The following is a 15,507-nucleotide window of genomic DNA, read 5'->3' on the forward strand; positions in this document are numbered from 1 at the left end:
AAAATTTAAGTTTACAGGAGTAATTAAATTTTTTGTAGATTTTTATGGTCAAATTACCTCTTCCTTTTGACCAAAAGCTTCTGAAGTAGGTACCTATGAAGTCACTTTGTCACTTAATAATATATTAATGTAAATTTTGATTTAAATAAGTATTTACAAATGTATAATACAATACTTATACAATGTAGAAAGCACGCATATTCTTTTGTAAGAACTTTGTACAAATAACTTTTTAAGTTGCATAGACAATAGCAATAAAATACGGCTGCGTTCAAGGAGATCTTAATGTCAAAATAAAAATTATACATATTATTAACATAAATATTACGTTTACGTTTTCTGTTAAATATACTTAAAGTATGCCGAGTACATTTATTTGTTTCTAATTTATATAAATGCACCTAAATATATATCTTAATTTGAAAATGAGTTCAAAAAATAACTAAATTAAATAATTTTCGAACATATTGCCTATATTCAAATAAAATTCAGATATATGGAAGGTACAGTCAGTAAACCTATTAACTTAGCATACATTTTTGTATGCTGGAGTGCAAAGCGAATAGTATTGCTGACTGTACAATTGTACATAGGCAGTCAAAGAATTTAAGTTCCGTATCATTTCGTACCTAGTCACAGTGACAATCAATACGAAAGTCGCTAAGAATCTCATACTATAGGGTATTTTCCTACTAGTCAAATCAGTTACTATAGAGCTGTCAAAACGATTTGCTAATATCAAAGAGAATAGATACTATAGAGGGGTCCTGTCATAGTAAATTTTGTGGTCACAGTAAAGTTACTGCCATCTATCGACACACGACTAAAACTCAAAATGAAAACGTATAAAATTATTAAAAAAATGTATATATATGGATAAATTACATCGTGACGTCACGGACAACTCACCTACTTTTTATATTTCTTTCCGATTTATTAAATAGAACTTGTGTTTAAAAATAACTCCCATCTGTGTTTTTCTAATAATTATCTGGTGCTTTTGGGTGTATGGTGTAAAATAATTTATTTTAAATACTGTATAATACCCTATTAAAGACTACCAAATTGTCTTGTGACCCAATAAAAAAATGGACAAAATGACTTCAAAGCCATTACTCATATAAAGTTGATTTCGGTATCACTGTCATTTAAAATCACACACAGACTGAAGTGCTGGAGAAGAAAAAAGCTACTCAGAAACAGGTAGTGTTAAAACGGACTTAGGTAACTTTCTAATGGTAGAGTCTATGCGGAAAGAGAAGAGCCGTGAAATGTAGGGGAGCCCATACATTCTACGACTCTTCTCTTTCTGCACATATACCCTATCTTGGAATCTTTGAATGTTTTATATGGCCACATTTTGAAAAGTGACGTCATAAATATTGAAAATGGGTTTGCTTGCAAATATCAACAAATTACTTATACATCCCTTATATAAATTTATTGCACTTATCGAGTTTAAATAATCCCCATGTCCACCAATGTCCACTTAACCATCACCAATCATTCTTGGTTATATTTAGATTAGACCACCACATTTCTTCATATTGTTGCCGACTTGCCGTCATTATAACGATAATGCCATTTTTGCTACTGCTTGAAGATTGTCCGATAGTAATGCAGTTCTGAAACAAAAAAAAATTAGAATAACTGTCTTTTTGGCCTACAATAAAAAATCCTCGTAACGTGCAGCTGCACAGTGTTGCTATATCAAGAAATCGGCTTCCAATCCTTAAGGCCTGTCCAGACGGGAACAATTTTTTTGCGTGGTCCCCCCGCAAACGCCAATTTGACCACTTTCACCAATTTGAAATTTATGGTAATATTTGAACGCTCTAAATTAAAAAATGTATCGAAACGCGAATACTAGCGTCACAAATTGGTATTCTTGCGACCGCACCCCATTTTATCGGTAATATCGGTTATAATCGGCGGTTGATTTCGGCGAGCCAAATTGGTGTTTGCGTCCGCACGGCCTGATTTGATCGGACAATTTAATCAGATTGGTGAAAAGTTGTCCCCGTCTGGACAGGCCTTTATTTTCTTGGATAAAAGTGGTACTTAAAGTGTTATTCTATGGAACTTGCTAACTATGTAAACAAAAGTCACTAATAAATTCATAATTCTTTGACAATTTCAATATGGCGGTTTGTTTACATAGTTAGCAAGTTCTATAGAATGACACTTTATGCACTTTAATTTAGTTTTTAATTGATTGTGAAACATAAGTACCTTCCATTGCTAACACCATCCGTGAGCTTGAACATGTAGCTGGGGACAGTCTCCGGATGCATGAACCGGGCGTGGAACAGAGTTCCCTGACAGAGGCAGTACATCAGCTCTGCTAGGGGAATGTTGCTCGGCAGTATTTTCTTCTCGTAGAGAATTGTGGAGTAGAGCTGGGGAATCGGCACTGATTAGATGTTTGTACTATTTAGAGTATTTAGTGCAAAGTATAAAGTTACACATAGAAATAGCTCTTCGTGTCTAATGAAATAGGTATTTCATTCTTTTAGGGAGTTAAGTATTTTTGAATCATATGTAATATTTATTTAAATTTATTTTTATTTACTTTCAATGCCGCTGTGAATGATGCAGTCGCAAACCCCAAGGTTGGACTGAATAGGAACGATAATCCAGCAAGGTACCCTGCCGGCAGCGCATACAACGCCGAGTCAGTGCCTTGTTTACGGCACAGGTAGCATATAACAGCCTGTAATATAATATTGATTATTCATAATTGTATAATATTTATGCTGTATAGTTTTAAATGTAAAGATTGTCCGCGTTTACATATATTACAAATTAATAAGGTATATAAATTGTGCGCAATTTTCGTTATAATTTAAATAAACACACGCACACACGGTTCTTCTCTACATAAACAAAGCAAATTAGATAAGTTTTTGAGACTCTTTTAAGTTTCGTCAGCAGATAAAAGTTCTCCTAATGAAAGGAACGAATTATTGCACAAAACCTCATTTTCGTAACATGTAGGTACTGGCGTAACGGAAACCAAACATAATTGCTTACTATTTAACATAAATATGCATACAAAGATCTGTCTTGACTGAACGGATAATATTTTTACTACCAATTTTGAATTATTATTTTTCCAGTTTTTTTTATTCATTTGACATTTGGCTTATGTATGTACCTCGTGCGAATTGCGTCATGATGCTAAATAAAGCTTGTGTTAATTGTCTTAGAATATTATCTAAATACAATCGATAAGATGATCGATGTTGTTTTCTATTAAGCTGTTGGACTCACTTTGTATTTCATTTACTTAGTTTCAAAAACCTTCCCTTCAGCATAATCTAATCACGATTAATGTCGAATAGTCCGCTAGAGTAATATTATACCTAAGTGATTTTCACAAAGGTTACCCATCAAATATTATAATATACCTACATATCATGTGTTAAGGTAAATATATTACCTATAATGTAACCGTCGACTTCACTTCTTTTCACTTCACGACATTATTAGATGTTCAAAACAAAGTAATCCTAAAATTGGTCTTTTCAAATACCTGTCTTCAACTTTAATACAATACATAGTAACAAATCGTACTCTGTAAATACCGATATATGAACCGAAGAATAGGCCCATTTTGAAATGCTTGCGCTGAACTGAAGCGAAGGCTCTGGCGGGAGACCCGATCTTAGGCAGGATGACCCTCGCGAGGGTAAAAGCTGATCCTACACTGAAGTACGTGGCAGCACCCTGAAAACAATAAAATCTCGCTATTAGATACTTATTTACTATACCACCAATTGAGCATAAATATGTGTACAACGTCACCAACTTGTTCTCATAATATAAGTAGATCAGTATAACTCATAATTATAAAAAAAAAGTACTAAGCAGAGACGTCTGCAAGCGATATTACACATTTTTAAATTTAAAGAAAATTCTTACATTATACACGGTGTAACATGAGTAAACCGAATAATTTTAACAGCGTATTCCTGATCATATTTAGAGACAAAAATGTCCTATAAACTTTTTTTTAAAAACGCCTAGTTTCAGAGATAATATTAATTTAAAAATAAACAAGTTTTTGTTGTTACATAATGTAAAAGGCTTTTTTGATGGTAATGTTGCTGCTATGGGTCGTAGTCTAAATATCCTTATTGATAGATGTCAAAAAGTGACAAGTACCACTTTGCAAAAAGAAGGTATTGCGTAAAAAAATGTAAAAATCAATTTTAAGTAACAAGTTCACCAATAACATTTATTTTTTATGTACAAATACATTGAAAAAATTGAAAAAAAAACAAAACAAAAAAATTTATTTTTTGGCGTAATTAACCTAAACTCATATTACATTTTTTCCTTCTTTTGACCTCAGAAATGCGTGGTTAAAATTATTCGGTTTCCTCATGTTACACCGTGTAGATTGCTAAAATTATAGCTCTTCTTTCGTATTTGTATATTGGTAAAACCTATATTCCTATGTAGCTCCTACCTGTAAGATATACCGCAAACACGGCCCTTTGTGTGGGCAGGGGTTTTCATCATCATTTGTTTTCCGTTTGACTTTTTCCGGCGTAAATAACCTGGAAAATAATAAGAGATGGGTATTAGTATATTGTAACAAATATAATGTTTGAATTGATTGCCATTCTGTCAGCTAGTGCTCAAATAAAATCACGAGATATGAATTCTTCAAATACAGATGTAGTGCATAATTGTTTTTCATCGCATTTTCTCGACTGAAATAGCAAGACATGGTCGTGCGTTTCCGTGAAAAAACGATGGAAAATAATTATGCACACATCTGTACAATATTGTAGTTTATTCAGGCTTTTAACACTCATAAATATATCGATTAGATATATTACTTACTTATCTATTTCATTCAAAAGTACAAACTTCTAAATAAAACTTGATCATTATCACGTAACTTTACAAACAACACATTGAATCATTAAAAAACTCATATCCTGTATGAGTAATGCAAGTACTAACAAGATTAGGCAGGACTGTTATTCCCATAATACTCTATGAATGATAGAAGATAACACTAACGCTGCCTTATCTTAGGCAAACACTCGAAAAAAATCATATAAGTAATTGGCCGTGGCTAAATTTCGAAGTAACTAGTGTGTATTTATTTTCTTGAAAATTATTAGGTAATTGAATCATTCAGAATGGCCCCAAAATGGAAATAAATCGTTTTCCTTAAAATCCTACAATAGCTATGGAGAAAGTTTTTAGCGAACAAAATCTGTGTAATTATGATTTCCATACAAAGTTAAGGACAACCCATATTTTGTCACTCTCACTTATTGTATGAAATCTAGAAGAGCGCCATCTACTATTACTTAGCTATCAGAGGCCCTCCCAATTGCTACTTATATACCTAGTACCACACCTCATGGAGATATCCAAAGGAGGTTAAATATTTTAGAAGTAAAACGCTAACCATAAAAGTGGCGTCCGTTCCTTTTTATCCCCCTCCAAGCGCATTAGATAGAAAAGGACCGCGCTGCCAAGCATAAACATGATTGTTTGTTTCGTTTTAGTCATTGATAAGTAACCAGCTCTCTCCATAGTCGTGATCCAATATTCTAACATCTGAAAATTTAAACAATAGGCTACAAAACCTTTTACCATATTGAAAATTATTTGTAGCTGTATTATATACCTACTCGTAAAATGACAGGACTCGCGCATGGTTCCAAACCCATAATTATGTACCTACCTGGTCTACATTTTAACATAATTATTTTTTTGCATCACAATTTTTTGTTAAATGTAGTTAAAAAAAAAAACAAATTAAAGCCATAACAAATAAAAACCCTAAGTAATTACAATTATTGTAACAAACATAGCATTGGAAATCAACTAATTCCATATCAATAACTTACCAAGCTAGTAAATAAATTGATTATCAGACCTCTTCTGCTTGGTGGTTCCACGTATATAAATATACCATTTATTGTACTAGGTATAAGGAATAGCGAATAGTAGTAGAATTTATTGCCCAACATTCTCCTGAAATAAGAAATGCAATTTAGAGACTATAGTGTCTTGATCACCATAAACAATGTAAAAAGCATGAAAAATGTTAAAAGCAAACTAGGTAGTCGAAACTATAAATGAGTATAATGTTATTACTGTTAAGAATGATATAAAGACGTTTTGTCTTTTACCTCAAAATGCAACCAAAAGTGCAACAGGTAGCGCAGATAGCACCCCCAAGGATCACGGACCTGGCGTAATACTCCCCCATTTTGAGCCATTCCTCTTTTTTCTTCAGTTTTTTACCTCTCATTAGAATTTGCGCCTGAAATATTTTTTTTAATACGATTAAAAACAAACAATATCGTTAGTTACTAATTTAGACTCAGTCATAAGAAAGAAAAATGTCGGGTAGGTATTAATTAATCTTAAACTTTTTGAAAATGTAATGGCAGGTAAATAATATCAAATCTTATAAAGGCAGAATGATAACATCAATTGGATAATCATGTGTCAGAGGGCTCTTAGATTAATAACGTGTCACGATTTTTATAGACTTCATGTCATGGGTATTATCATTTGCTGGTAACTCAATATATAGGTATTAATTAGGGTATTCGCTAGCTGACGCGGTTGCAGTTGCACGGAGCGGGTAAGCGGGTGAACGATAAATACTATCACCAACGCTCCTTGCATCGGCGCCAGCTAGCGGATGCCCTTAATAATCTTATAATACTTACTACATAAATTATTGAGTAAAATTTGGCGCTTCCTATGAATGAATGGATGTATGTATGAGGCAAAGATTTTATACAACTCTCATGCCAGGGATGAAGTAGAACATGGCAGTCCAAATTCTGGCACGCCTGTGCGAATAACGGTTTGCTTATTTCTACCATTTTCTTCTTATGTGTTCTTTATTTTCATAGAAATAATATCTGAAAATAATTTAACAAAACAAATGTCAAATTAAACATTATTTTAAAGTTTAATTAAATATATTGATTAACTGGTATTCTTATATTATTTTAAATCATGAACAGTCGGCAATTCTATTCGCTTACCACCTTTGCATACAAAGTTATATGCAGGGGTGGGGCCGGTCACTTTTCTCTGCAGCTGACTGTATGTCATACTGTGTTTACAAAACATAAACGTAAAAGTCCCGAAGGACTGTCAGAAGCACTACCACCAGTTTTAACATTGACATATTCACTCACGTTTAAGTAACTTACTTTCTATGTATCTCGCTCGTACTCGCATATTAGTGCAAGCGAGATGTATAGAAAGTAATTTACGTAGACGCGAGTTAATCTGTCAATGTCAAAACTGGTGGTAGCGGTATAGGTCACTGTGAGTATAAAATAAAACAACTCACAATTGTTGACTTAAAATAATATTAAGCTTAGAATAAATTTAAAATAATATTGTTGTCGGTATTAAAATAAATTGCTATTCAGACAATTTTACAGGTACACTCTGAATATTTTAATGAATACAGGTTTTAAACTGCCTTTTAACCTCAAACTGTTTTAAACATCAAACCTATGAGCTCAAAATAATCGGAAACCCCAACATACTCGTATAACAAAACATAATTATTTTAGGTATTGAGAATATTGAGATACGTTACTCCTGATCAAGGATGCCTGTGTACTTGTACTATTTACTCGTTTAGATACTCGTATATCAATAAATATATGCATTATAATAATTTATAATATTTCCATTGGTTTTGCAATTAATGCACTACGGTATGGTAAAATAATTTTTAGATAAATGAAGAGCCACTTTTTTGCCGCCTAAGAATTTGGCATTTCTGCCATAGCTCATGCCTCAATTATTGACTCTACCAGATTCACCATGACCGTGCTCATGGCCAGCCATGATAGATGAAGTAACAGTTGAATATGTATTAAATTTATATTATGAGTAAGTTACACTAGGTACGCGCACAATAATCAAGATCGGATGCTAGGCGCAATCAACCTTGGAGATCGTTTCATTTCCATTTGCATGAATTGATTTACGAGTATGTATATTCAACCTATATCTTCAAATACCAATTATTAGCTGTTGAATCGTTCACGGCCCGTTTACACTCTTGTGGTCTTACTATTAGAGTCTTATCTCGGGGCGTACTCTGTGATTGTAAATTTGTAGAAGTACAATAGACGCACATAGATACTAACTAGTAACTAGGACACGAAGCTATACCAGTTGTTGCGTCAATCTGCTTGCAAGGAAATCAAATAAATTGAAGCAAAATGTAACGTGGGCTCGCTTAGTTACTATCAGTTTGATTTATAAGTTTCTGGACTTTACTAAGAGGTCTGAGTAGACAAGACAAGAGCAAATAAATCAGGTCCTTTTGATATTTCTTATTATGATGGTTTTATTTTAAAGCGTGACATTATAAAGAAAAGACTTTTTCAATAATATATTCAATATTACAACAGTTACCTATTTAGATAAAGTAGCAGCAGTAATTTCAGCTAACATTTACGAAACGTCGTCAAGATTTGATAACACAACAAGAAATGCAACATGTGACGTTTATTTTTTCCCTTGTGTTTTTGTTTGGAGAATTACTGTGAAAATTATGTTATGACTGCTTTGAAATAATTTATTTTTCTATAGGGTGTTTATATAAGCATATTCAAACATTATTGAAAAAAAAGGGAATAGAACGGTGTATAATCAAAATAAACTTAAACGTTTAAGTTTTATGTTTTATGTTGTAATTATGTGGATACTTCATCATATCCGAAATGAGCTTTATAGCAGCATACATAGTTAATCAATAGAATACTCGCATTAGCATATCTCCTTATTTCCACCAAGATACCTAAAATCAATATTGTTTACACTAAACCATATCCTCAGTGTAATAGGTAGAAAATAGAAATGCTTCGATAATTTAATTCGTACGTTGAACTGTAAATTATTTGTAAACGTACAGGTTATCAAGCTGATAAACACCTTATCTCTATTTAGTGTAGAGTGCAAATACCTTTAAATCGATTTGTTATGGCATCAGTGATGAGCTACAAGCTGTAGCGGCTTGAGGTCTTAGGTCATGAATATTGTACCTCGCTAAGTTATACCTGTTAATAGATTATGGGTACGAAATGAATAACCATCAACTTAAGACTTAATTGTGTAGTCGTTATATATGTATATAACACTTATAACAGCGTAAGTTAGTAATTATACCGCATATAATGGATATGGAAAAAATAATAATTAAAACATTTAAAACTAAAAAAGACTTGCAAAAGTTTACTGTAGCAATTCGCTGGAGTACACGATTGTTGCCTATTATATTATTAACGAAATACGACTTTATCCTATAATTTATAGGTAGGAATGTGTCGTGTACATTATAAAATTCCTACTTCATCAAAATTATAATTTGCTTACTTCAAGCATATACCTATATTTATAAAATCTTTAATTTATTAATTATTAAAAACGTAGTTTATACCGCTTAAAAGTTTGTTTTTATATCTACATGACTTCTTTGATGATGTCTTTTGAAAGTTTTATACTTTCAGGCCAATTCGAGGTTTAGTTATTCGATCTGATTCCAATATGATACTGATCTGACAGTGTCAAAAGTGATATTACTTCAACCAAAAACGTCACTTTTGACACTGACAGATACTGACTGTATACAGGTTGATTTCTGGGTCGTGATCCAAAACCACTTTTTATTACTCTGTAAATGATCCACGTTATCATATGGTAGCATTTGAATAAAAGATAATTAGATTATTTTTTTCTTATACTAATTTAATGATGGTCACCCTATGACTTTTGACATACGCTGCTGTATGGAAAGTAACAAGACATCACATTGAGTAGGGTGACCAAATTTTATGCAAAAATGTTTTCTTTTACTTGTCATCTGAAAAATAATCATCATTTTTGGTGATAAACAATAATTAACAAACCAATTTTTAAACAAGCAGATACGTCTGCGAGCGATATTCCAAATTTTATATTAAAGGAAAAATGGACAAAATGGAAGCGTAAATTTACCATTTTTTCCTTTAATATAAAATTTAGAATAATTAAGAACATCATTAGGTTCATCTTCGAATTCTGTATGAGGTCTTGTTCTCTTGCTACACGACCCCGAAATCATCCTGTATATGAACACGTTATAAAAGTAAATATAATTTAAAAACGAAATTGAATAGGCCAACTTAGTTGTAATAACAGCTACAGATTGCTTTAATCTGGCGATTAATTAACCTACAGAAGTAGCGGGTAACGAGATCTGCTAAGCAGCTAAATGGATTAAACAATTTAATTTAGGCGCAAACCACGTTTGTTTGACTTCCATTAAACGTTTCTAATTTCTACATACAAATTTTAGTGCAAACAATCGAAGGGCTCTCAATAGTATAAACATGACTATGTAGGTATAAAATATGCTAAACAAAAACGAAATTTCTGTTTACTCGTTTACAGAATTCACTCGTGACTTCGATTGAAAATAATGAAAAATGCTAAGACACAATGTTAAAGGTAGGGACACACTTATCCCACGTACGCAACGTATGCAATGCATTATGACATCTGAACCCTGAAATTTGTACGCTTAGAAACATACTTGTCATACCTACGCAACGCAACGCATGACAAGTATGTTTCTAAGCATACAAATTTCAGGGTTCAGATGTCATAATGCATTGCATAACGTTGCGTACGTGGGATAAGTGTGTCCGTGCCTTAAATTTTGTAATGTTCTCAAAATACGAGCACTATCCACTCTTACTATTTATTCAGGAACTTTGCAAATATTAACTCCTTTAATTTTTAATTTAAATTCATTTCATGGTTTGCGCGCGTCTCGCGTCACATCTTGCATTGTTCACAAACATTAAAACTTAGTAAGAAATCTTACTCGAATATTTGTGTTAGAATAACTACTTATTATTAATAGGAATATTAGGATAGGTACCTGTATTGCAGCTATGAGACGTAGCCACTAGTTGACTGTTATAATATTTTTCAGTACGTACGAGTCTACGAGTACGTTAAGTTAAAAGTGATGTTCTGTTCTGACTGACGTAAGTGTCAATATCAGAGGACAATGGGCATTGTCTTGAATATTAAAATATTTATTCAATACTCATTAATTATGCATATTTAATCGAATTAATGCAAACACATTTTACACGATTACCGATAAACGTCAAGTAGGTAATAGTCAGCAGTAGAAGTTGCTAAGCGGGCGAGGTGTTCAAAATTACCTTGACACGCTCTTATTCTTTTAACAATAACGTCGCGTCAAGATCATTGTGGACACCTGGCCCGCTTACCAACTTCTGCTGCTGACTGTACCTACTAGTAGGCATTTTGTACAAAACCGATCTCTGAATAGTATAATATAATTATGCTTATATTTCCATAGTTAGTAAGGATCCTCCTTAATGTAATAAAACTAAATAAATGTTAAGAAATTTATTCTGAGGAGGGACTATTGACGTCAAGTCAACTTTTCTAGTACATGGCTTAGGGTTAAATATTTAGGTAACAGATTAATTGGGTTGAACACGTTGACGTATTATATCTTACGGGCACTAAAAATGGTATTAGTTCAGCGGTGTCACTCATCAATTCGAGCCAATCGCGCAGCCTAACGCAGCTAGTTGCGACAAATCGCGCGCGTGATGCGAACTCATCAACCAATCGCGTTGTAGCGGTGTCACACCGCTGTACTGGCCCCATTGTTGCCCCATTCTTATTGCCCGTAAGGCCAGTCCTGAGATATTATACGTCAATGGTTGAACAGTTGTTAATCACGATGACGGCTAAAAATCGATTAGAAGGTACTTATTATTTACAAGAAATTAATTTAAAACTTATATTAAAATATATTAATATTAAAAAAAACTTTAATTCAAGTTGATGATTGCTTAAAATTAAGTACATACCTATATAAGTTGTATGAAATGTATGAAAATAAAATTGTAAAAATAAATTAAGTATCCGAAAATATTTTCGAACTGATTTTAAATAGCAAATATTTATATAGGTACTATTAAGTAGACCAATATGTTAAAATCTAACTCATTTAGTTAATTTACTTGAAATATAATATTCGTATAATTATATACGTACCACAATAAATCTTAATAAGGGGCCTTTGTTAGTCAATTGACGCAGAACAGTTTGCACTGAACCTAACACAATAATAAATCTAAGAATACAATTATTCTAGACCGTATCAACTCAGGGTTTATTAAATAAATGCAAACACACAATTAACATAACTAAACTTCACTAAATTATGCAAGAATATTTTATTTTTTACATTTTTCGACATCAGCGCGCACACGGCGCGCATCGTTGCTGAGCACATAAACGCTTTGACACGCGCATGAGTCGTACCGTAGGTATTACTACTAGCTACGACACACAATTCGTCTAGTAGCGTTATCTCGCTCATGACTGTAGGAAAACTGCGGCTAGTGTTTGAAAAAGAGGGAAGGAAAGTCCGATAAGGAATATTTAGATGTATGGTAACCATGTAGTACATTTATGGCGTTATTCATAAAAGCGCTACAAACCTATTAGCTACATATTAGCCGTTTGTCTTTATCTGTCATTTTGACCTATGTATTTGTAAGAAAGAGATGAAACATAAATTGACTAATTGAAGCTTGTAGACTTTTATGAATAAGGGGGGTTAGAGTTTATATAATTTATCAACCAATGGTGGGATGAGTGTCGCAGTCTCCTCTATATTTACTATTAGTACACCTTAACTAAAAGCTTTAAATTAATTATTTGATCCCTAATAATTTTTTTGTACTGAAAATTGAAGTAATTTTCCAAAAAAAGAATGCAAGTGTATCCTGTAGCCTTCGTATTTGTTTCGTGTGATAAGAGTTAAATAATATGATGAACAGAATAATTTGCACATTAATGCATGTAAATATGCTTGTAGGTATTCAGATATCTTCGAGTTAAAGTGCAGTGATGCAATCGTTATCGAACAATAGCAACAACAACAATATAATAGGTAAATAAGTACCTATACATATGTATAAGAAAATTATAGAAATTATCTAAGCGGATGTTCTTAGTTTTACAAAAACAATAAAAACCTTTACATATATGGTAGCATCATGGTAGCCTACATTTAAAAATCGTAACATAACAAAATAAGGCCCGTAAAACCTACCAACTATACTAGCAACCTACCAACTACTAGTCCAGCCTACCAACTACTAGTCCAGTATGTAGTCCAAATGCTCCAAGGTGTTCAGGTGTGACGTTTAGTTGATTTTATAGGGCAAAATAGTTTTACAAATGAAAATAAACACTCATAGATAGCCAAAAATATCATTATTATTGATACTTACCTAATTACTTATTGAACTTGTGGATGGTCCACAAGTTGCAGTACTGGACTTATAGTTGGGAGGTTTTAAAGAAATTGTATTGTTATAGGTACATAATTTTCGGTAAACTTTAGCCTAAATATATCACGAAAAAAAATCACGAACATAGGTCTAAAATGCACTTTAAAAAGCAATAATATTTTTTTCAATAAACTAAAAAGATGAAAATTTTACTTTTTTTACTATCGAAACACACAAACATAAAAAATAAAAATTCATAAATATGATATCCGTGGTCCCAAGCACGCACATCCATCTCGCTAACGCTTATGCTCAGCGAGAGTAAGAGAAGAACACGAACCTACTGGGCCTTAAGATTAGTCCTTGTATTCAGGTAATAACAATCACGTTTAAACGCGTGTTAATTATAGTTATGTGAGTAGGTAATTAGGCCGCACAATGCCCGCTAATAGTCCTAAGTAACCTACTTTTGCAGACCAGTTTGTATCTTTCGTTACAGAAAAAACCGGACAAGTGCGAGTCAGACTCGCCCACCGAGGGTTCCGCACTTTTTAGTATTTGTTGTTATAGCGGCAACAGAAATACATCATCTGTGAAAATTTCAAACTGCCTAGCTATCACGGTTCATGAGATACAGCCTGGTGACAGACGGACGGACGGACGGACGTACGGACGGACGGTCGGACGGTCGGACGGTCGGACGGACGAACAGCGAAGTCTTAGTAATAGGGTCCCGTTTTTACCCTTTGGGTACGGAACCCTAAAAAGTACCTACCTAGAATAACCAAATTCTTTGCCAATCTAGACACAATGTGGGTGTAGAGATTGGGGATAAATTTTCAATAATGCAACTAACCAATAGTGGTTTAGAAAGTTATATAATAAAACTAATATTACGCGAACTGAGAAAAACTAAAATTTTTTTTTTTTTTCATTACAATTGAGGCCGTTAAGATTACGGCTTTTGAACAAATAACTTCGATTATTTTTCTATGTAAGTGGCCATTTTCTAGCAATTTAATTTGTCTTAGCGATATTATATAATGGACTTAAAAAGAAATATTCAATATTTTCAGCGTTTGCTTGTAAAACAAAGTACGGGTCAATATTGTTTCCCATCCCATTGTGCGGCAACATAACCCCAAAGACATAGCTCAAATCAGTAGAGAGGTAAGTATGTAGATAGTTCTTTTTGGGTGTTTTTGAATATTAATGTTTACGTTGACTCAACCCCGTGTTCGTTAGACTGCCACGGTAGTTTTTTGTTAGTATAATCACGATTGTACTCCTAAAAACTTCAGCGGGGGTAGGTATTAAAATAAAAAAAAACTATGTTTATACAAACGGTTTAAATTTTGGTGTAAATCAATGTTAAAATTTACTTACCGATTCAAAACAAAACAAGATTACTACACAACGACCAAAATAGCACTATGTACATTGGTTGACATTAAGATAAATCAATTCGATACCTGGCTAATAGATAATTCTTGTTTATCTGAATTCGATAAGGACTAATTAATGCTTTAGTTGACTGATTATATGTTAATTATTGTAATATTGTGGCCATTTGCCGTGAAATCGGATTAAGTGCAAAGGTACTTTGCTGGATGATTACCTACAGATAGTAGGTACAATCCGTATTCAAATGCATGTTTAGCTTTAACCTTCTTGGACTTGGCGGCGCGACGTCATGTCATGAGTTTCAGTTCATAAGGTGAGGGTCCCACAGACTATAATTATGATTTTGTAAATGGTTTTATTTTCACGATACTAACTACGTTTTAAAAATAATAAAAACCTTTGGTACCTTCTCGTTAATACGATAACCTTCGTTCGAAATAAATCCACACAATACACAATACATACCTAATCTTTTTTGTTTTATGTACCTATTTAATGTGCATTTTATTTCGTTTGTAGGTACATTTACTTTTTACCGTTTTGCAGACTGAGGTAAGGACCTCTAAAAAGGGGGAGAAAATAGGGAGATTGACAAACGACTGAAAGTATGAGCGATGGTGATTAAGATTGAAATGATAAAAAAATATAAAAATGTTATCTAACAGAGGCAAAATAAAGATGTGACGAGGAGTGTTGCGTGGAGGAACTTGCCTCGATAGCACGCGAAGCCGACCGACTAAAGCGAGCG

At 33.0% G+C, this 15,507-nt stretch overlaps 1 protein-coding gene across 1 annotated transcript; it reads right to left on the bottom strand.

The window, feature by feature from the left end:
* Positions 1 to 1,276: 1,276 nt before the first annotated feature.
* LOC134803791 (transmembrane protein 135-like) lies at positions 1,277 to 12,337 on the bottom strand. Its single transcript, XM_063776630.1, has 10 exons — positions 12,109 to 12,337; positions 6,714 to 6,911; positions 6,165 to 6,298; positions 5,880 to 6,006; positions 5,435 to 5,586; positions 4,475 to 4,565; positions 3,577 to 3,729; positions 2,573 to 2,713; positions 2,233 to 2,399; positions 1,277 to 1,625 (listed from the first exon to the last, which is right to left on the bottom strand). Exons 2-10 carry the CDS (start codon positions 6,870 to 6,872, stop codon positions 1,568 to 1,570), a joined length of 1,182 nt encoding a protein of 393 aa, XP_063632700.1. The 5' UTR covers positions 6,873 to 6,911; positions 12,109 to 12,337; the 3' UTR covers positions 1,277 to 1,567.
* Between the last annotated feature and the right edge of the window lie 3,170 nt (positions 12,338 to 15,507).

Source organism: Cydia splendana, chromosome 2, assembly GCF_910591565.1.
Source record: "Cydia splendana chromosome 2, ilCydSple1.2, whole genome shotgun sequence".
Classification (NCBI taxonomy): Eukaryota; Metazoa; Arthropoda; class Insecta; order Lepidoptera; family Tortricidae; genus Cydia; species Cydia splendana.